A 23073-nucleotide genomic window follows, 5' to 3' on the forward strand; every position below is an offset into this window, starting at 1 on the left:
GGGTCCGTGAAGGGGTGGGCCGAATCGTATTTTCGAAAAAGATGGACGTTTATCTTTAGTTTCGAAAATACGGTTTGTGCCAGGCAAATGCATTGGATGTGGGCGTTTTTGAGATGTGGGGCGTTGTTTGAGCTGGGGTTTTTCGTTTTTCAGCGATAATCGAAACCGAAGCGTCCCAGCTCAAAAACGACCAAATCCAAGGCTTTGGGTCGTGGGAGGGTCCAGGATTCGTAGTGCACTGGTCCCCCTCATATGCCAGGACACCAACCGGGCACCCTAGGGGGAACTTAAAAAAAAAATAGGAAAAACATTAAATTACCTCCCAGGTGCATAGCTCCTTTACCTTGGGTGCTGAGACCTCCAAATCCCCCCAAAACCCACTCCCCACAACTCAACACCATTACCATAGCACTTAATGGTGAAGGGGGGCACCTACATGTGGGTACAGTGGGTTTGGGGGGGGGTAGAGGGCTCCCATTTACCACCACAAGTGGTACAGGTAGGGGGGGATGGGCCTGGGTCTGCCTGCCTTAAGTGCACTGCATTACCCACTAAAACTGCTCCAGGGACAGGACTTGTTGCTGCTGTATAACCTTGGCACAGCAGTTGACACCGTAAGACTAATCTCGCTGAAAACGTACTTTATTCAATAACCGCGTTTACTCACAGTTAACTGCAGATCAGAGGTTGTGCCCCACTGGCAACGAGTCTCCCTGGTACTAAGATTAGCAGTAGCTCAGAGCTGGCAGAATGGTGTACAATGCCCTCTTTCAGCAACATTCAAGGTAAGAACTAAGTTCTGTAACTTGGCTAACATACGAAAGGGATCTAAAACGGACTTACAAAAATGGCCACTACCTCGTGGACTACCAGAAACAAAACAGGGCACACTCTGACCCAGTAAGCAGAGGGAAAAGCACCATGGGAGAAGAGCCTACCAACTACCAACATCGTGAGACTGTAACACAAGCTAGTGAAATCACGGAGCCAATACCCTACACCCACCACAATGCAATGCTGATGTGACCCTGCAGTGACCCGAGAGCCACATCTGACCCAGGAATGGCTGTGAGAGGATCGAACACATTCTGCTTCATGGAGGTGGGTACAGAATTTGAGGGTGGCATAGAGGCTGGGAAATAAGGTTTTTGCAAATGGGGCTTTTTTGGTGGGCGGGGTTAGTGACCACTGGGGGAGTCAGGGGAGTGTGATTCCCGATTCCCTCCGGTGGTCATCTGGTCATTTAAGGCACTTTTTTGGGCCCTGTTCGGGAGGAAAAAAGGGTCCAAAAAAGTGTCTTAAATTCTCACTAAAATGCCTTTCTTTTTCCATTATTCAGCCGAGCGCGCCCATCTCTGCTCGGCCAATAACCACGCCCCAGTCCCACCTTCACCACGCCTCTGACACGCCCTGTCAACTTTATTCGTTCCCGCGACGGACGTGCAGTTGAAGACGACCAAAATCGGCTTTCGATTATACCGATTTGGCCGCCCACGGGAAACGGACGCCCATCTCCCGAACATGGGCATTTTTCTCCTTTCGAAAATAAGTAGGATAGTAACTTAGTAGATGACGGCAGATAAAAACCTATATGATCCGTCCAGTCTCCCTAACAAGATAAACTCATTATATAAAGTATAATGATACTTCATATGCTTACCTGTTCTTGATTTGTCCTTGCCCATGATCAGGGCACAGACCGTAGAAGTCTGCCCAGTACTGGCCTTGTTCTCCAACTTCTGAAGCTGAATCTGTCCTTGCCCACAATCAGGGCACAGACTGTAGAAGTCTGCCCAGCACTGGCCTTGCTTCCCAATTACCGGTGTTGCCACCTAATCTCCACTAAGCTTCTTTGGATCCATTCCTTCTAAAAAGGATCCTTTGTGCTTATTCCACGTATTTTTGAATTCCATTATCGTTTTCATCTCCACTACCTCCCATGGGAGGGCATTGCAGTTATCTACCACCTTCTCAGTGAAAAAATACATCCTGACATTATTCTTGAGTCAGCCCCCCTTAAACCTCAATTCATGTCCTCTAGTTCTACTACCTTTGAATGGGGTTCATTGGCATTGCGCACGGGAATTGCTTGTGCAGTTTGGTAAAAGAGGCCCTTAATGACACAGAGTAATAGATCTACTAAAAGGCACTTCTGTAGTACCACACATGGAGTACCACACATTAAAATATGTTATTTACAGCAAGACACATTTTGTATAATAGAACCTTTTTTATTATAATGTGAGTTAATGGCATTAGCATGCACTAATGCAGTAGAACATTTATTTACTTTTTGATTTAGCTCACATCTTTTTCAGTAGTAGCTCAAGGTAAGCTACAGTCAGGTACATTAGGTATCGGCCTATCTCCAGAGGGCTTACAATCTAAGGGGTCCTTTTACTAAAACTTAGCGCACACTAATGGAATTAGCACAAGCTAAATACAAAGAAGCCTATTTTATACCTATGGGTTTCTTAGCATTTAGCACATGGCAATTCCATTAGCGCACGTTAAGTTTTAGTGAAAGGGCCCCTAAGTTGCTACCTGTGGCAACAGAGATTCAGTGACTTGCCCAAGATCACAAGGAGAAGCAAAAGGATTAGAACCATTGACAGCCTAGTGCTCCAACTGGTAGGCTTCTCCTCCACTCCCACGGAGGCAGATGCAGCAAGTTTCATCGTAAAGCTGCAAATACCACAAAAAAACACCACGGTATGCTATAGTCAGTGAGCATGCAAATTACTGCTACTTTAAAACCCAGCAGCTCATTTATAAATGACACTTTCTTGTCAGTGCCCGAGCAGTGATGGCTGAAGCATTGACAGAAAGGGTGACATTAAAAGAAGGATTCCCCCAACAATCCCTGGTGTTTAGAGAATCCCCACCATTACCCCTCCATCCCTAAAATAAAAAAAAATTGCTGGTGTCTAATGGCACCTTTCTCTACACCCCAACCCTGTCCCCCCCCCCGCCTGACCCGTCTGCAAATTTGGTAAAAAATTTGCCTGATGTATATTGGCACCTACTCCCCCCCCCCCCCCCACACACACACAGATCTGATCCTAACCCAGACCCCCCAGGGGCAGGGTACCACCATTTTGAGAATGATGGTGCCAGATGCAGGAGCAAGTGGGCGCCTGCCTCAGTATGAAATACTGGTTCTTGAGGGGGGGGGGCTAGATGAGGGTTGGGGAGCCTGGGTGAGTACCAGATGAGCAGTGAGTGCCAACAGACACCAGGGCTTCTTTTTAAAATTCTGGTTGAACGGGGGTGGGGTGGGGGAGGGGTCAGGTGCCAATAAACCCCAGGAGAGATGAGCTAGTCATGTTGTGGGGGGGGGATAGAAAGACTGACTATTCCCAGCCCTGGTCCCAGTCCCATTGAGGGATAGGAGGGCCACTAGACACTAGGGAAACAGTTGTGTCAGAAGGGAGGGAGGGGGCTGGTCAAACGGTGAGAGGGGTTTTCACAGGGGGAAACTATTTTTTATATTGTGGAGGGTGTGGGAGAGAACCTGGTTGGGTGATTTCACAGGACAGGATGAGTTCCAGTGGTGCAAAGGTGAAGGAGATGGGGCCGACGCAGACTGTGGAGGGGCTCTATGCCAGTCTCAGACCTGGAAGTAGGTTTCTGGCATTGAGCTCCTGAGTAGACAGCACTGCATGCTGCAGAATAGTGATCAGCTCTTTAGCATGCATTTTAATATGCAGAAGGTAAAATTATGCCTTACCTGCTGCAAACAGGTGGGAAAATGTGGGATACAGATGCAACAAATAAATAAATAAATAAATACATAAATAATTTTCTTTCCTTTAGTAGCAGCAGATGAATCCAAGAATTGGTGGGTTGTGTCCATCTACTAGCAGGTGGAGATAGAGATTACAAAGCTGAAGGCAGTGATACCAGACGGCCAGCTCCTCCTTCACCTCAGTACGGTCAGCTCCTCCTTCACCTCAGTACATGTCTCATCACCAAGCAGAATCAGACAAGAAGCCTTCCTCACCAACCATACAAAACAGAAACTCGTCATTCTGACTAAAGAGAAACCACGACTGCAATGGAGTCCTCTTCAGTGGTTTCTGTTCTCTTTCCTCTTCTCCTTTTTTTTTTTGGAAACTAAAGACCAGGACAAGAACATACAGGCAAAATAAGTGCGGCTGACAAAGGGCGGGATCCTGGATTCATCTGCTGCTACTAAAGGAAAGAAAATTATCAGCAGGTAAGGCATAATCTTACCTTCCTTAGCGTATGCAGCAGATGAATCCAAGAACTGGTGGGATGTACCAAAGCAATCCCTAAGTGAGAGCACACCGTTCCCCCAAAGAGGTAGATTGCAATCTCATGAAACGGGCCTGCAATGCCACCGGCAGGACGCAACCTTTCTAAAAAATCCATAAAGTATCTGCAATCCAACGAGAAAAGAATCAGATCACACCAGAGGATGCTGTCCCACGGGAAGAACTAGCAGCAAAGGCAAAGAGAAGATCTGAACTCTGAAAAACATGCAACATCTGTAAATACCGGAGAACCCTCTGAACATCCAGAAGACAAAGCGCTGTGTACTCCGCGTGAAATCCCCCTCCCAAAGGAGGGAAGAAAGAGAGGCTGAAAAAGAAAGCCAAACCACAGCCAGAAAGGAAGGAAGAACCAAAAGCAAAGTCACTCCAGACTCAGCAAATTGCAGAAAAAAACAGCTCGGCATGGCTGTGCTAAAAATTCAGACACTGAGTGCAGAAGAATTGGTGATCAAGGACACTGCTTGTAAGTTCCTAAGCGAACCATTCTGCAAAGGAACAAAAGGAGTCCGAAGCAATGCTCAGTAGACAAGGAGCCCCAAGCTAGACTCGGAAAATACAAACGAGGTTTCAGGTGTGAACAAGGTTGCAGCAGCGGAGGAGCAAAGCACTCTGCAAGAAATGTACCCACCTCCGAGTGCAAGGCCAGGCCCTTCTGCAACCCATCCTGCAGAAAGAACTCAATCGCTGAGGACAGACAACCACAATGAAGACCAAGCATGGGCCACAACCAGCCTCAAAAAATCCTCAAACACCGAGAATACTTGGTTGAAGTGGACCGTGGACCATATACAAGATCACAACAGAACAGTAACCACTGCGTCCAAAGAACACTATTCCTCAGAGTTGGCCTCTCAAAAAACAGGCCTTATACTATCGAAGAACGTCCTTCAGCTAAGGAAGCAATTGAACAACCAGCCCTGCCAAATCGCCCTCTCTCCGAGAACAGAAGAAGGCATCTGGGCATCCAGCAGGGAGCCATCAGACCTACTTCCGGAGCTCTCTACCTGAGGCCAAGCTGGAGAAGCACTGATGCGGAATAACCATTCAGCTGAGACCAGAAGACGGCAGAAAAGAGAACTCACTGTAGGAAAAACCCGCAAAGCGGGCCGTGTAGAAACAAACACGAGGTCCTCTGCCCACTCAATGGGGGTGATATGTCCTGATGGCCACAGTCTGACTCTGAGTCCCACTCTGTCGAAGAAGCAGCCACCGCATCTCATCTTCTCCGACGGCACAAGCACCGCCTAGCCTGCAACGTGTCCCGAAGTGCTAGAAGACGAACAGCACCAAGAGCAGGTTCAGGTGGGGGAGACGGCACAAGCACCACCTGGCCTGCAATGTGTCCTGAAAGGCTAGAAGACGAACAGCACCAAAAGAAGGTCCAGGTGGGAGATCTGCTGCACCGTACCCTGAGCCATCCACTGCCCTGGAGACAGAAGAAGGAGGCAAAGGGCTCTCCCGTCTGAGAGACTCGCATCCATGACCACCACCATCCACTGCGGAGACACCAAGGCATTCCTTCCACAGGGAGAAATTGCGGAGCCACCAGTTCTTACGCAGCCGTACCAAGAACAGCCACGGAAGACACTGCTGACACTCCTGGAACACAAGAGACCACCCGTTGAGAAGCAAGAGCTGTAGAAGTCGTCTATGAGCACTGCACATGGCATTACCTTCAAAGTGCGCGCCACAGAGCCCAAGACATGAATACATAGCAGGCCTGAGGACTCAGCGCCCTGATCAGACTGCGCACAAGTCTGAACCTAGATCCTCCAGTCCTCAGTCAAGAAAAAAACATACCAGAGCTGTCTGGAATGGGACGAGGTGGCTCATTTAAAGGGCGACCACCCAGCCCAAGGATTCTGAGAAGACCCGGGAAGATAGACTCTCGGATCTCGTCTAGAGCAAGGTGACCTCTGTTGCCGTCCTTGGGGAGAATGCCACAAAACTCTCAAACCTAGGAAAAGGTGAAAGGAGCCATAGCCCATGCCGAAAGGCAAAGCCTGGAACTGAAACATGAGGGCCAAGAACGGCCAAACACAGAAACCGCAGATGAGAGGGCCAAAGAGGAAAGAGAAGAAACGCTTCCTAAGAGAGAAGTACAGGGAAGAATGCTAAATTGAAGTAGCTCTGAACATAGCTTGCTGTCCAATATAAAGAAAAAGTGCAAAAGTGCAATAAAAGCCTTAGAAACACTGCAACAAACAGCTAGATAGAGGTCCCACAGATACAGTGAAAGCTGGAGCTGGTATGCAATAGTTTGATCAGTGTCAGAAAGCAAAACTAGGAGAGCAGAGCTGCTGTGGGAAACCACCACAGCTAACCTTTTGTACTGTAGCATGGTGTAAACTGTCCCAGCTATGCAAAGATCTGCTTCTCAAGGCAAGCAATATGGGTGAGGGAAGTAAAATATGTCCCACAGAAAAGGAGCTGAGGGCCACAGCTTCTAATATGATACACATACCAGCAGTGCTTTTTTGTAGAAAAAAAGGTGCCGGTACTCATTGTGGCGGAGTCACCACATATGACCCACCTCTATTATAGCCACACCCATGTTAGCCACACCCCTTATACCAGCCATAGCGCATAGAAACAGACATCAATGAAAATATTATACTAGTATAGGAGAAAAAAACAATGTGATTTTTTTTCATTATAAATAATTTCTGTAAGCTGTTACAGCTCCAGTATACCCAGTGCAAAATAAGACAGCAGATGTAAATTCTCAAATTGGAAATATTCCAGACACTAAATGAAATAAAAGGATTTTTTCTACCTTTGTTGTCTGGTGACTTTGTTTTTCTGATCATGCTGGCTCAGTATCCGATTATGCTGCAATCTGTCCTCTTAACTCTGTTTCCAGGGCTTTCTTTCCATTTATTTCTTTACTTTCCGCCTTTCTTCTTCATTTCTTGCCCTACATCCATAAGTAAAAGCTGGGTCCTCCGCAGACTTGATTGTCCAGTGGATCTAGCTTCTGCCTATTTTCTACATCCATGTGCAGTTTTTCTCCTCTCTTCCTTTCCCCTCACCTCATCTCCTTCCTCACTCTTCCCTCACCTCCATCCATGTCCAGCATTTCTTCTCTCTCCTCCATCCACCCATGTCTAGCAGCCCTCCTCTCCCCTGCCCTCCCCTCCATCCACCCATGTCCAGCAACCCTCCTCTCTCCCCTGCCCTCCCCTCCATCCACCCACGTCCAGCATTTCTTCTCTCTCCCTTCCCTCTCCTTCATCCACCCATGTCCAGCAACCCTCCTCTGCCCCCTGCTCTCCCCTCCATCCACCCATGTCCAGCAACCCTCCTCTGCCCCCTGCCCTCTCCTCCATCCACCCATGTCCAGCAACCCTCCTCTGCCCCCTGCCCTCTCCTCCATCCACCCATGTCCAGCAACCCTCCTCTGCCCCCTGCCCTCCCTTCCATCCACCCACCCATGTCCAGCAACCCTCCTCTCCCCCCTGCCCTCCCCTCCATCCACCCGTCCAGCATTTCTTCTCTCTCTCTCTCTCTCCCTTCCCTCTCCTCCATTCACCCATGTCCAGCAACCCTCCTCTGCCCTCTGCCCTCCCCTCCATCCACCCATGTCCAGCAACCCTCCTCTGCCCCTGCCCTCCCCTGCCATCCACCTATGTCCAGCAACCCCCCCTGTCCCCCCTGCCCTCCACCCATGTCCAGCGAATCTCCTCGTTCCCCTGCTCCCCCTCCCTCCATCCACCCATGTCCAGCAACCCTCCTCTGCCCTCCCCTCTATCCACCCATGTCCAGCAACCCTCCTCTGCCCCCTGCCCTTTCCTCCATCCACCCATGTCCAGAAACCCTCCTCTCCCCCCGCCCTCCCCTCCATCCACCCATGTCCAGCATTTCTTCTCTCCCTTCCCTCTCCTCCATCCACCCATGTCCAGCAACCCTCCTCTGCCCTCCCCTCCATCCACCCATGTCCAGCAACCCCCCTCCCCTCCATCCACCCATGTCCAGTGACCCTCCTGTCCCCCCCTGCCCTCCCCTGCCATCCACCTATGTCCAGCAACCCCCCTGTCCCCCTGCCCTCCACTCATGTCCAGCGACTCTCCTCGTTCCCCTGCTCCCCCTCCCTCCAGCCACCCATATCCATCTGAGCCCCCCTCCCATCTGAGCCCCCCCCTCCCCGACCCAGTCCCCACCTGCCTACCAGCTCTGTGCCGCCAGACGACCCTCTTCTGCCACCCGACCCAGCCGGCACCTGACCCAGCATTTTTTTAAAAATCTACGAAGCGGCGGCGCGGTGCCTCGCGTCTGAGAGTAAAAGAAGGAAAATCGCTTCGTCGGCCGGCCTTCCCTCACTGTGTCCCGCCCTTGCGGAAGTTACATCAGAGGGCGGGACACAGTGAGGGAAGGCTGGCTGACAAAGCGATTTTTCTTCTTTTACTCTCAGATGCGAGGCACCTCGCCACCGCTTTGTAGATTTTTAAAAAATGCTGGGTCAGGTGCCGGCCGGGTCGGGTGGCAGAAGGGTCGTCTGGCAGCACGGACTATGTGGAGGGACCCTGTAGGCTAGCTCGGGGGAGGGAGGGAGAAGAGCTGGCTCCAGCACAATGTCGGACCTACAAAAAAGGTGCCGGTACACCGTACCGGCACAAAAAAAGCACTGCAAACCAGCCTTAAACCTGTGACCTTCAGGTTGAAAGCCAACCATCTTCCAGAAAAATAAAACTACTGTGCTGAAACTACTGCACCTGGAGATAAAGCCCCCATGGCAGAACTGAGATTCCATGGGTGCCAAGGAGACCAGAGTACTAGATGCAGAAAATAACAATATGTAACATTTCACACAGAAACTGAAGCCAAAGGCATGAAGCCTAGAAACTCCCTGTAAGGTGCAGAAAACAGAAAACCTACAGCACCTGGTATTCCCAGACAGTCTCCCATCCAAATAGAAACCTGCCAGGCCCAACCTTGCTGAGCTTCCAAGATCAGGGATCAGGCACACTCAGGGTGGTGTGTTCATAGGCAATGCCTGTACTGCTGATACAAAAAGAGTTTCACAAAAGAAGGAAGGAAACATCCAAGCTGTTCAAGCAACTGCCCTCAGAGAAAAACTGAGGGGTCAGAAAAGTTTGTATATAAAAATACTAAATAGGCCTTTTCAGAGGCCCAACATACAAGGAGGAGCCCTGCTCCGATGCTGTTCACTGTTTCCTACACCAGGAACAGCCTTAACCAATGAAGGAACTGTAAGAAAATCTAAACCCACCACAGACAGTGATGCCTACTGCTATCAATGTACCCACTTAGGCAAACATGGTTTCCAGCTCAGGTGATACTTGCTGCCCTTGTGCAGAAAGGGACTGCTCTAAAAATAATCCTTCAGAAAAGAGGAAGACAGGGGAGCAATGGACCCTACTGCTCAGCTGGAGAGAAAACATCCCCTCTCCGGGGCAGGGTCCATCAGAAGAGACAGGGAACAAGCCAGAAAACTCCAAAGGCTGAACTAAAAAGTAACTCAGTTCCCCTGCTAGACTTCTGCAACATATAGGCATACAGACCAGCAGAATGAGATCGGGGGGAGGTGGGGGAATCAGAAGCCCCCTGCCCCAGAGAAGCCCCAGGAGTGGCTGAAGGTCATCCTGAAAAAAACATGGCACATCAGATTCCTTCTGGAAAACTTAGCCACCTACATAAAAACTCCCCCAATCAAGAAAACGGCTACTGAGGCCAAGCTCTCTTAAGAAGAAAGGCTCAAATTAAGGGTCCCAGAGCAGAGGAGATCCTGCTCAGAAGATACAGAAACAGCTAAAGTAGTTCTGTTCTTCCCTTGGATCCCCTTACATAGTGGGGGCAGTTTCAGAAGAATTTGTGCCACTGCCCCAGCTACATGCAGTTTCTGACTCAACAGTGATTTTGGTAAAGGAAACCAAAGGCTGGAGAAAATAAAGGGGTATCCCCTGTACCAGCAGTCTCTAATGGAACACAAAGTCATTAGGAGAAGCCCCCCCCCCCTCGCCCATGCAAACATCAAGGCCACAGGGCGGGAAAGGATCAGAGTCAATATCAGGAGAAAAGAGAGGGCTGCACCGGCAAAAAGGCGTGCATTCCTGCCATTTTAGTTCGGGGAAAAGGCTGCTTGGGGAAGGGGAACTTCAGCACTTCCCTCCCCAGTGTTCAAACAAGCCACCACACAGAGGCCCGCTGTGGAGCATCTGCTACTACAGCGGGAACAGCTTTCAAACGCCGTCACCCACACTAAAGCACGGTACCCCCGCATCTAAAAGAGAAAGTCAGGGACTCACCAAACAGCAGGTATCTCCGGAGGAGAAACAGAGTCCCACCGACACAGCAGCCTGCTGCCTAACCGGCACTCAGACTGAAAAGCACAGCACTAAGGCAGGGAAACCCTATACTGCCAGAAATCTTCTGGTTTTTTTAAACACTGAATGAAGGCAAAGGCACTTTCTTGGTTGTTGTTCTTTTTTTTTTTTGGGGGGGGGGGGGGGTATTGGTGAGGAAGGCTAGAACTCTGAAGACCGAGAGGCAAGGGGGGAAAGGGTGAAACAGGGACCCAGAAAACTGGATATGCTTCCAAAGTCAGCACCACCAGCCAAACACCCCTAAACTCAAGTGGCCCACAGGACCCAAGAGTATCCCCAAAAGACAAATCCAGGAGCTGCTGAAGAGCCGCCCACCACCTGCTGGATATAGAAATGTACTGAAGTGAAGGAGGAGCTGGCCGTCTGGTATCACTGCCTTCAGTTTTGTAATCTCTATCTCCACCTGCTAGTAGATGGACACAACCCACCAGTTCTTGGATTCATCTGCTGCATACACTAAGGAAACTCTTTTAGCATACTGCAGCCAATAACGAGCAAGTAAACTGCTCATTAAGGATGCGCTGTAGCCTGTGGTAGCTTTCTGCATCGGCCCCAGAGTAAGCTGTCTCCAGATGCTTGGAGTTGGAGTCTCCTATTTGTATTTATATTTTATTCGTTATGATCCCTGCTACCTTCTTCTGTTTTTATAGCATTATTTATATTGATTACCTAGTGTTCCTTTTTTTGGATCTTATTTCATGTCTAATGTAAATGAAATAGCTAGGGATGTCTTGCTAAAATTCAACTATTTTGAGTTACTGTTTTGTCAGCCCTTAAACTTTGAAATTCCCTTCAAGTGCTCTTGAATTGTAATATTTGAAATTAAAAGAACAATAAAAACAAGTCTATGTACAGTGCTTTGTAAAAGTCTTCACACCATTTTACTTTTTTTCACATTCTGCCACCTAACAAATACAATTCAATATGCATTAAAGTTGACATTATATTACTCATCTACAAAACAAACGCTACACTCTCAAAATGAAAGAGCAACTACAGAAATATTCAAAAAGTAATTAAGCATAAAATAACAAAAACTCCTGATTTGCATAATTCTTCATACTCTTTGTCATGGCAATCACAAAATAACCCATTTTCAAAAATCATCTTAACAAGGTCTATCATAAGTTAGACAGAGTCCACCCGTGTTCTATCAAAGCAGCTGAGCTCATTCAAATACCTATGAATGAAGAAAGCTATTTCTGTTGTAGAAGTGAATTTAAAGAATAGGTCTAAACATAGCAATTCAAAGCAATTTAAGCGGGCAGGAGCCTCTCCTTCCCGTTTAAATCGCTTCCTGCCGCCTGAGGATATTCAGCCGCACTTAATCGGAGAATGCCGCTGAATATCCCCACAGACTGCCCAATGAAAATGTGGGCAGGTCAGGGGCGGCACTGGGGATTATGTGGGTGCTGGCAATATTCAATGCAGGCACCTGCACAGCTAAGTGGACTAATTTAGGACTGCTCAAAAGCTATCCCAAATTAGGCCGCTTCAGTGCTGACACTGAATATCGGGCCGGCACCTGCATAACCTTTTTTTTTTTTTATTCCCCTGAGCCCCCTTCCGCCCCTGACAATAATTTTGTGAAAATTTGGTTGTTTGCCTATTTTTCCGGCTTATATAATTCTTTTATTGAACATCGCTTTGATTTATATTGTAAAAAGGTGATTTTATCAAATGCAATAAACCATAAACCATACCTGTTATCCATGCACATGAAATATCTGGCCCATCTCCTAAAATGTGTGACTGATAGGTTATATTTATGATATTAAATCTGCAAACGAATCCCCAAATTCCTCCCATGTTAAGCTTTCAAATTTGAAACTATTAAATATGCTAAAACTGTCATCAAAGTTCCACAAATTTGTACTCTTATTGACATTCTCTACAGAGAGGCTACGAACTGAATCACTATAGAAAATGAATTACCTTTTCACTCCCAGTGATGATCACTCCAGAACAAGGTTGAAGAGCATCTGTAGGGTATTGCTGCCCATGCAGTACGTTGTTCTGTGAATAAATGAAGGACTTCATTTCCTAGTCCTATCAATATAGTACTTTCCATGAATACTAAATCCACCAAATAAAAATTCCCAAAAAATAACAGAGTTATGCATGCCCCAGTCCATCAGTTTTTACTTGCAGTTCTCAGATGTTTTCAAACCGTTTCATTCTATTTCATCACTTGGATTTTGCTTCATGTTTTCAACAACCTAACATCACAACTACCCCAATGTAATAATGGCCAGTTATGGAGATACAGTGTAATCCATACTGTTTAAAATAAAGTATATATAGGTTGTTGCTCTTTTTTAGTGTTGTATTTATTACAACTTAACCTGCTGCAAAAAAAAAAAGTAAATAGGACAACAGGATTCTTTCTATACACAATATCGAGAGTCGTTGTGGATGTCATGTTAAATGTCAACAAATTAGCTGTAGGTGATGTGTTTATACTGGACTAAGTCGGTATAACCATGGCTATGTTCCATTCATCTAATTAGTACAGAAAAAGAGCAGCTATACTGGGCTTTCAACGTACAGTCAGCTAGGTCAGCCGCCAATATTCAGCGGCACTTAACCGAGCAGTGCTACTGAATATTGACATTAATTGGTCATTTCTAAAGCAGACTTGAGAAAAGTGTTTTGGAAGCGCAGCTAGAGAAGAGGTGGCAGCTATGTTGATATCAGCACTATTCAGTACCAGTGCCTGCATAGCTAAGCGACCAAATAAGACCACATAAACAGTCTTAACTTTAGTCACTTATGGCCTCTTTTACAAAGCCGCGCTACCGATTCCAGGTGTGGCAAATGAGAGGAAGCCCATTCAATTCCTATGGGCTTCCTCTCATTTGCCATGTGGGAATTAGTAGCACGGTTTTATAAAAGAAGCCCTAAGCTATCTAGGTGTCAGCACTGAATATAAGATGTTTTTTTGGTGTGACTTTTAAGATTATTTGCAGTTTTGTGACATATTTTGGTGACCCTTTATAAATATAGGCATAAACCCCCTAATTCTATAAAGTTGTGCACCCAAATTTCCGACTAGCATGCAAATTTGCGCAAGCAACTCATAAAATAAGGTCAGTTGCATGTGTGACTTACTTAGCTGCTAATTGGCCTTAACCAATTATTAGCTGTAATTGGTGTTAAATGGTGATAATTGACAGTTAAGCAACTAAGGCGCTCATTTTCAAAGCAGACGGACCTCTCAAAATCACTAAAAAATGTCCATCTGTCAACAACATCCACATCACAATTTTTGAAAAGCAGTTTTTACTTTGCAGTTTGTCCAAATAGAATGGGGAAGTGTGTTTCAGGCGGGACTAAGGCAGGTCCATGATTAGGACATCTTTCAGTGATAATGGAACGAGAAAAAAATGTCCAATGCAAAAAAGGATGTTTTTATCTAGCCCTGTTTCAATCATATCCAGGCTACAAAAAGGTGCCCTGATTGAGCAGCCGACTACTGGAAGGATGAATACGTGACCCCTCCTTCATCTCCCAGAGTTTACTGACCCTCTCCCACGCCCCTAAGAAGTAAAAGGACCAGTGGATACCAGGCTCTATGACAGCTTCAGGTATTATGGCCATTCCTAATAGAGCAGCAAGTGTAAGAAGTAGCCAAGTGATCACTGCAGTGGACTTTGAATACAGAACCCAGGTGTAACTCCCACTTTAACTCTTTTATTTCTGTACAAATATGTGAGCCCTCCTGTGACACCGAAATACCTTGTGACCACAATTTATAAGACACCTGCAAGCGTGATGGATATTGTAGAGGCGTACCTTTACATACAGTAGGTTTTTATCTGTTCCTGGAGGGCTCACAATAACATATAAAGGAATTAAGAAAGGATTTGTACCTGGATCCCATTGTTTAAAGTCCACTGCACTCACCACTAGGCTGTCCCTCTGCTCTGCAGGGACATCTGTGAATATTCATTATACGTCATGAATACATATGACGTTCTTTTGTCTTATTATTATTTTCAAATCAATCCTTTTATACTTTTTTATAAATCATATGTTAAGGTACTTTTAATTCCTTTTTAGAAAGCCTCATATTATATAATGAAATATTCATACTCATTCGATCGTTTTGCACACATGCACATCGCAGTTCACTTGGATTTTTGGCGTGCTTTTGGGCATTTAAATAACGGACGCGCTGTGTACCTCTTCTTGTTACGTCTTTGAGACTGCATATTCTGCTCACAGAAGTTACTTAATCTAGATTGTTGTGAGCGTATTATTGCTCTTTCGCTCTTATTGATCTCTGTGGATTGAAATGTCACTTTAATACTTGCAGTAGGCTTAGACATATAAATATATTTTCTTCATGCTTCCAGAAGAGCTCGTGATACCCGCAGATATTATTAATGGCTACACGCTCCCCTCTTCCATTATAACTGAATTGATGTACCGTAGACTTTCCCTAAAGTCCCTGGTGTTGAGGGGACATATGACCAGTCATCGGTAGGATTGACTAGAAGGCTTTTGTCTATAAGATACCTTATGGCCATCTGACTCTTATCACTGAGGGGATATCTGGACTCTTACTGGTACTCATGTCTGTCATAGAGGTACCATAAAATCTTAGATTTTCTACAGGAATGAGAGAAGACAGAGAGTAAAGATATATACTTTATTTATGCTTACCAATAAAAGGCAGTGCAATCAGAGACATCAATTGACTTCAGGACAAGCGACAGCACCTCTGGCAGCATCTGGATCTTCTGCCAACCACTCTCAGATCTAGCCCTGCTTTTATACCCTCTCTCTCCATTGAAAGTAATGAGGCCCATAGACTGCTATGATAAACTTGTTTTTCAGAAACTTAGTCAACCGCAAATCCCCCTCTCACCCGCCTTTCTTCTATTTTAAGTTCCTTAATTTTGCACCTGCCATGATAAACAATTTTTTCTAACTGACACGTAGCCTTACAGTTTCCATTTCATAACTCATGTTGCAATTCATCTTCCATTTTGTATATTCAGACTACAACTGAACTTCCATTTTGATTACAGTCCACTTGGCCTTACTTTTCCATTTCCAGTCATCTAGACTTCCTTTTAGGCTTTATTACTAGGCCATGCTTTTCCAACAAGGCCTCAATTATACCAGCCATTGATTTTTAACATTACCAGTTGTTTTTAAGAGTCTAAACTCCAAGGTTTTGCCTTCCACCATTCCAGTGGAGGCCCAAGGAGGGCTCCTAGCTGTACCATATCTCTACATAACCTTTTTCCTTTAGAACCACCACAGTTTATTTTTGTACCGGTGCTCTAGGTGTTTCTTCAACGATATTTGAATCTTAACGTTGCAGCTTATTAGATTATTTATTTATTTATTTACTGCATTTGTATCCCACATTTTCCCACCTATTTGCAGGCTCAATGTGGCTTACATTGTTCCGTCATGGTGATCGCCATTCCGGAGTGAGAAATATAAGAGCTATTACATAAAGATCATGAATAACAAAGTAGATTAAGCAATCAGGTATAAAGAGTTCATGTTCAGAATAAGAGCTAGAGTGGTATTTCAATAAGAGTTCATAGGATGGATCGTTGGAGCATGCCTTGATGAGAACATAGTAGATTCAAATTCAGAATGGGAGATAAAGCAGTATTGCGTTATCGTTCGTAGAATATCATCAGCACTATCCCTCTTTAAGATGAAGATTCCATATATGACGCTGCAATTAGTGCCATCCGTATTCTATAAATGGCGCCTAGATTTACACCAATGAAAACCTGGCATAAATCCCAGTGCGTAGATTTAGGCGCACTGGGCCATTATTATTATTATTAGCATTTGTATAGTGCTACCAGCCAGATTAACAGAATTGACTCATATTATATGGTTCACATAAACATATGTATATTATATGTTTTTTAATTGATTTCCTCTCACCCGGCTGGTATTCCCACGTTGGTTTACCACCCTGTCTTATATGTTGTCTCATTAGATCGTCTTATTTATAGGACTGTGGTCCCACTTGTACCATATATTTAGTTGGATTTTACATCATAAGGTCAGTGAAATATTGTTTTCTATTTTTATTTCTTATATATATTTTGTTTTATTTTATATTTTTTACACATTTCTTAAGGATATTATAAGATAATATTCTGACATGTCTGTCCCCCTTTTTTATATAATGGGTTGTGCTGATACAGGATGCATACATTGGTTTCATTTTTCATTTTTGATTCTTTATTTATTACTTATTATTTATTATTGTTTTTCATTATATATTTTTTCATTTTTCGTTTTTCTTCTTTTTTATTTTTTATTTTTTACTTTTTATTTTTTATCATTATTTCTTTTTCTTTTCATTCTTCTTTTTATTCATTTTTTTCATTTTTTATTACTGGTATTTTATTATTATATATTTTTTATTTTTGTTCCTACTGTTTTTTATACTTTCCTATTTGTTTTCGTTTTCTTATGTTTCACATTTGCAACACAAATATATTTTGTATATCTAATATCGGTAATTTCATTTATGTGTTTTTTCAGAAATATACATGCATATATACAGATATAGATATATATATATAAATATACATTTTTTTATTATATAGCATTATAGCCCAACATCAACAGCATTTAAATAGCTTTATATCTCATATCAGGTATTCTTTGGTTTGTGCAGTTTTTTTAATTTTCTTCATTGTTGTCATTTTTTCATTTTTGTTCTCTCACATTTATACATAGAAAATACTTTTTAGCAATAAATTTTACTGTGAATTGTTCTACTCCTTTTTATCTAAAAAAAACTTTTTAATTGACATAACCATAACCTCTTTTCTGGGTACATATTGTATGGTCCATGGTTTGAACCTCTTTACATTTCAAAAAAACATATATTTATATATATTTTTGTTTACATAACTATATTTGAACTCTTTAGATCACATATTCATACACACATATATATTTATATGTTTGTAAAAACACAATGTTTTTAATGTCATGCTATTAGGCTGGTATCTTATAGAGTGTATTTGTGTATGTAATTGTTTTTATATTTACAATTATGTTACATGGCTTTATATATATATAGTTTTTAAATATATGCTCATGTATTTTTCTGTTTTATTGTTTTCAATACGGTCACCATGCTGTATTTACTATTACTATTGTTGTTTTTATCCCCACTTCTAATTATTCGTTGTATATTATGTCATATTGATTTACTAGTACTTGATTGTTCTTTTGTTTTGGTGTTTTTTGTTATTATATGTTCTATTTTTCTTTCTCATGTTTTATGTTTACTTTTATATTTAATTTTGTAGACGCCTAAAAAAGGCGCTACGGCGCCAAAACACAGCTGTGTTGAGTCATATATTTGTTTGATGTTACCAATAAACTATTTTTAATCATACGTCTGTCTCTCTGTCTGGAAAGAGCCTACTTTCCCCACTCCTTCTCAGCTTTTCCACTAATCAGCTCTAGTACCATGTCTTTTATGGCTTTGACAATAGAAAGATGACACGGGTCAAGTACACAACCAGAATGCATCTTACCAATCACAGATTTAATTTGCAAAATATCCACATCACATGTACTCCAGTCTTGTGTCCCCAACATGGATGTATTAAACTCAATTGTAGGGGGAGCTGGATTAAATGTCTTTGCTATCTTAAAGACTTCTGCTACAAATGCTGTTGACAAGAAATAACATTAGTTAATTGCTCATTCACCAAATATGATGACACCAATTTCTACACTACAGAAAAAAGCTTTCTAGATTGGGACAGAGATGAATCAATAACTTTATTAAAATATTCTTCCTTAGCTCTCAATGCTCAATTTTGCTGAATTATATAACTACATCTTCAAATTATAACGGTCTAAAGTCTTGGGGGGGGAGGATACTTCCTCCATTCACTTTGGTGTACCTTTCTCTTACTAACCTTCAAGTCCTAAACCAAGTAACAGAATGACTGCACCTAATGGCACATTGTTACAAATGGGCAATTTCATTTTTAACAAATCAGAAAGTACTACATTCTAATGGGTAACTGCTTCATCAACATTCTTCTCAAATGCAAAATATTTTGTTTGAACAACTGATTTAAATGTTGCCAACTCAAAAAATCATGTCTCTCATATAATATTTCAATGTTGAAATTGGTCCTATTCACTAAAATTCTCACACACTAGAGTTATAAATTTCAAACAGCTTAGAGAGAAATTTGGGTCAAGATACTTTGGGGTTCTTTTACCAAACTGCAGTAAGCAATAACATACACGTACCACAAATTAAAAGGGCTTACCCATGGGGCATGTTCCGGCATCCTGCGGTAAGTTCCGGGTTAGCGCACACACACCATGTGATAAAAAATTATTTTATTTTTACCACGGAGGGGGTGTTTTGGGGGGGGCTGGAGAGTGGTCATTTCTGCAGTAATCAGTTAGTGGATCAACATTGCCATGCACTGATTAGCATGTAGAAAGGCTAAAGATGTTAGGGCTCTTCAGATTTGAAAAGAGATGGATGCGGGGAGACATGATTGATGTCTGAGTGGTGTAGAACGAGTAGAAGTAAATCAATTTTTTACTCTTTCCAAAAGTACAAAGACTAGGGGACACTCAAGGAAGTTACATGAAATACTTTTAAAACAAATAGGAGGAAACATTTTTTCACTCAACAAATAGTTAAGCTCTGGAACTCTTTGTCAGAAGATGTGGTAACAGCAGTTAGTGTATCTGGGTTTTAAAAAAGTTTGGACAAGTTCCTGAAGGAGAAGCACATAGAGGCATATTTTCAAAGCACTTAGCCTTCCAAAGTTCCATAGGTTTCTATGGAACTTTGGAAGGCTAAGTGCTTTGAAAATATGCCTCATAGTTTGCTATTGAGACAGACATGGGAAAGCAACTGCTTGCCCCAGGACTGGTAGCATGGAATGTTGCTACTAATTGGGTTTCTGCCAGGTACTTGTGACCTGGCTTGGCTACTGTTTGGAAACAGGATACTGGGTTAGATGGGCCATTGGTCTGACCCAATATGGCTTCTCTTAAGTTCTTTATGTTCTTATGTGATTAGCGCGTGAGTCTTACCACCTACAAAATAAGCAGCAGTAAGGGCTAACGTGCTAATCTTTTTTAATGTCCATGCGCTAATGGCAACATTAATGCGTGACATTAAATCTGCCATTTTACTGCTTTGCTGGAAAGACCCACAAAGGGCACAATAAACCCTCTTTTTAGAGCTGCTTTGCAAAATGGCCCCTTTGATAGGTATGCGTACTCCCACATCAGAGAGGTTGTTTCTGCCTCTTCTTCCTCTTTGAAAGATTTTGGGCTCCCTTTATTTATTTCATTTTTTATTTTTGTTACATTTGTACCCCACGCTTTCCCACTCATGGCAGGCTCAATGTGGCTTACATGGGGCAATAGAGGGTTAAGTGACGTGCCCAGAGTCACAAGGAGCTGCCTGTGCCTGAAGTGCAAAGTCATGGTAGTGATTACCGTGCGCCAAATGCGACAAAGCCCACTGGAATTGAATGGGCTTTGTTGCATTTGGCAAGCTGCTAAACACTCATGTGGTTTTGTAAAATGACCCTTTCTTTGAAGGTGACTAAGGAAGGGGGATTGGTGTCCCAAATACACAGAATTCAAAGTTCAGCAGATAACACTTAATCTAGCTTTATTGAAGCCTGGAATCAGGATATGGGATTTTAGCTAGATGACCAAATCAAATCATAAACCAAAAATGACTACATTAATAAATGATCTTCATCAGAGGAAATAATTATATGACATAAAACAATAAAAACGTTTTTAAAAAAGGGAATCTTGGTGTATAAAGTTACAAGGAAAGCCCATTTTTATTCCGCATTTTTATCCATTTCTCTGGAATTTGTGTGGTAAATATATGCTTGTTCTTTTGTTTTTTGCTTTGATGAATTGGTTCACTTGTTATCAATTTTTATTGTTTTATGTCTTAAGTTTTTCCTCTGATATCATTTATTAATATATTCTTGATTTATAACTTATAAGAAGTTTGATCTGAAGTCCGTTTTTTTAGTTTTTTTAATATACAGTTTATATATGTTTGTAAAGATTTTATTGATGCCTTTAGATCTCAGATGCAAGCACTTATACCATATTGGGTCATTCTTACAATAAAGAACCTTGGTGATATCTCCTGGTTGTTCTATTTTCCTCTTGCATATTTCTGCCTATCCTGGTGAGGGGTTTCTCCTAAATCTACCATCCTGCAATCTCAATACATTTCATTTAGTTCACCCAGTTCTCCTTCTCTGAAAATGATCTGCTTATATATTAATACCTTTCAAGTATTTAAATGCCTATTGTCTTATCTCCTCTGTCCCTCCTTTCCTCTAAGGTAAACATATTATTTCCAGTCTCTTGTCATACATCTCTTGGCACAAAAACCATACCACTTATGTTGCCCTCCTTTGAACTGCTTCAAGATATTTGATGTCCTAAACGAGATATGACCTCCAAAACTGAATACAATACTCTAAATGGGGCCTCACCAATGGCCTGTACAGGGGCATTAACACCTTTTTTTCTGCTGGTTATGCCTCTCCCTCTGAAGCCTAGCATTCTTATGGTTTTGGTCACTGCCTTGCCATACTGTTTCTATACATTGAAATCCTCAGCACTATCACTGAAAAGTAATTATCAGCTTCTCACCCCCTATCACATACATCTCCTTTGGATTTGTTTACCCCCAAGTGCATTACTTTGCACTTCTTCACATTCAATTTTAACTACCAGACCTTAGACCATTCTAATTTTTGTAGATCACACTTCATGATGCCCACTCCCTCTACAGACTTTCATGTCATTTTCAAACAGGGAAACCAAGCTTCCAAGTTTATTTAGAACTTAATACCCCACCCTATGGTAGCTTTCAGGGCAGTTTACATGCTAATACATGTAATAGGTATAAATAACAATAAAAACAAAGAGCACAGACATAATACAACATGGTAATACAAAAGGAGGAGGGCCTAGTGATTAGTTTGGTGGACTTTGGTCCTGGGGAACTGGGTTCAATTCCCACTACAGGCACAGGCAGCTCCTTGTGACTCTGGGCAAGTCACTTAACCCTCTCCATTGCCCCAGGTACAAATAAGTACCTGTATATAATATGTAAGCCGCATTGAACCTGCTATGAGTGCGGGGTACAAATGTAACAACAACAAAAAAAGATCAATAAATATCCTGGACTAAATCCCAAGTGATAAATGTTAGAGAAAAGCGTCAACAAATAAATAGGTTTTAATGTTGAGTCTGAACTTCAGTAAAGAGGACTGTAATCTTAAAGCATTCCAGAGATGAGGTCCCTAGACGGAGAAAATTGCATGCCTGGTGTGTTCATGACCTATCATATGGTAAGTGGGGATTATAAGTTGGTTTTGCTGAGCAGATCGAAGAGTTATCAAAGAGTTGTATGGAATCAAATAGCAAGAAAGATATAACGGTTCTCCAGAAGCCATTATCTTGTGGACTAAAAGTAGAATTTTGTAGGCTATGCAATGGTTGACCAGTGAGCATTCTGGAGGTGTGAGGTAACATGATCATACTTTCTTATACTGGCGATCAGATAAATTGCAGTATTATAGATGATTTAGAGACAACTGAGTTCTTTGACCATGAGTCCTTCTAGCCCTTTGTCAATATCACTCACAAATATTGAACAGAATCAGCCCCAGTACTACTCACCTTTCTTTCCTCCAAGTGGACTTCATTGACCACACCCTCTGATGTCTGTCAATCAACCAGTTTCAGATCCAGTACAACACTTTGAGGGGCATAATTGAAAGGGACACCCAAGTTTTGCTGAGGACGTCCTCGCAAAAGTCCAGATGGAGGGGCGTGGAAACCCGTATTATCGAAACAAGATGGACATCCAACTTTCGTTTCGATAATTTGGTCGAGGATGCCCAAATCTTGAAATTAAGGTCATCCTTAGAGATGGTCGTCTCTAGACTTGGTCATTTCTGATTTTCAGCGATAACGGAAACCAAGGACGCCCATCTCAGAAACGACCAAATGCAAGCCCTTTGGTCGTAGGAGGAGCCAGCATTCGTAGTGCACTGGTCCCCCTCACATGCCAGGACACCAACCAGGCACTCTAGGGGGCACTGCAGTGGACTTCATAAATTGCTCCCAGGTACACAGCTCCCTTACCTTGTGTGCTGAGCCCCCCCCCCCCAAAACAAAATCCACTACCCACAACTGTACACCATTACCATGGCCCTTACGGGTGAAGGGGGGCACCTAGATGTGGGTACAGTGGGTTTGTGGTGGGTTTTGGAGGGCTCACATTTACCACCACAAGTGTAACAGGTAGGGGGGATGGGCCTGGGTCCGCCTGCCTGAACTGCACTGCACCCACTAAAACTTCTCTGGACCTGCGTACTGCTGTGATGGAC

General features: G+C 43.2%; 1 protein-coding gene across 3 annotated transcripts in view; it reads right to left on the minus strand.

The window, feature by feature from the left end:
• Positions 1-23073, minus strand: part of PACRG (parkin coregulated) — a 1071517-nt gene that overhangs the window by 933222 nt on the left and 115222 nt on the right. For 2 of the 3 annotated variants that reach the window (XM_030198093.1, XM_030198091.1), the window contains exon 2: positions 12578-12658. The exons of the other annotated variant lie outside the window; for it this stretch is intronic. In XM_030198093.1, coding sequence (XP_030053953.1) covers positions 12578-12658 — 81 coding nt within the window. The remainder of the gene's footprint in view (positions 1-12577; positions 12659-23073) is intronic. 3 annotated transcript variants of the gene reach the window in all.

This window comes from Microcaecilia unicolor, chromosome 3, assembly GCF_901765095.1.
Source record: "Microcaecilia unicolor chromosome 3, aMicUni1.1, whole genome shotgun sequence".
Classification (NCBI taxonomy): Eukaryota; Metazoa; Chordata; class Amphibia; order Gymnophiona; family Siphonopidae; genus Microcaecilia; species Microcaecilia unicolor.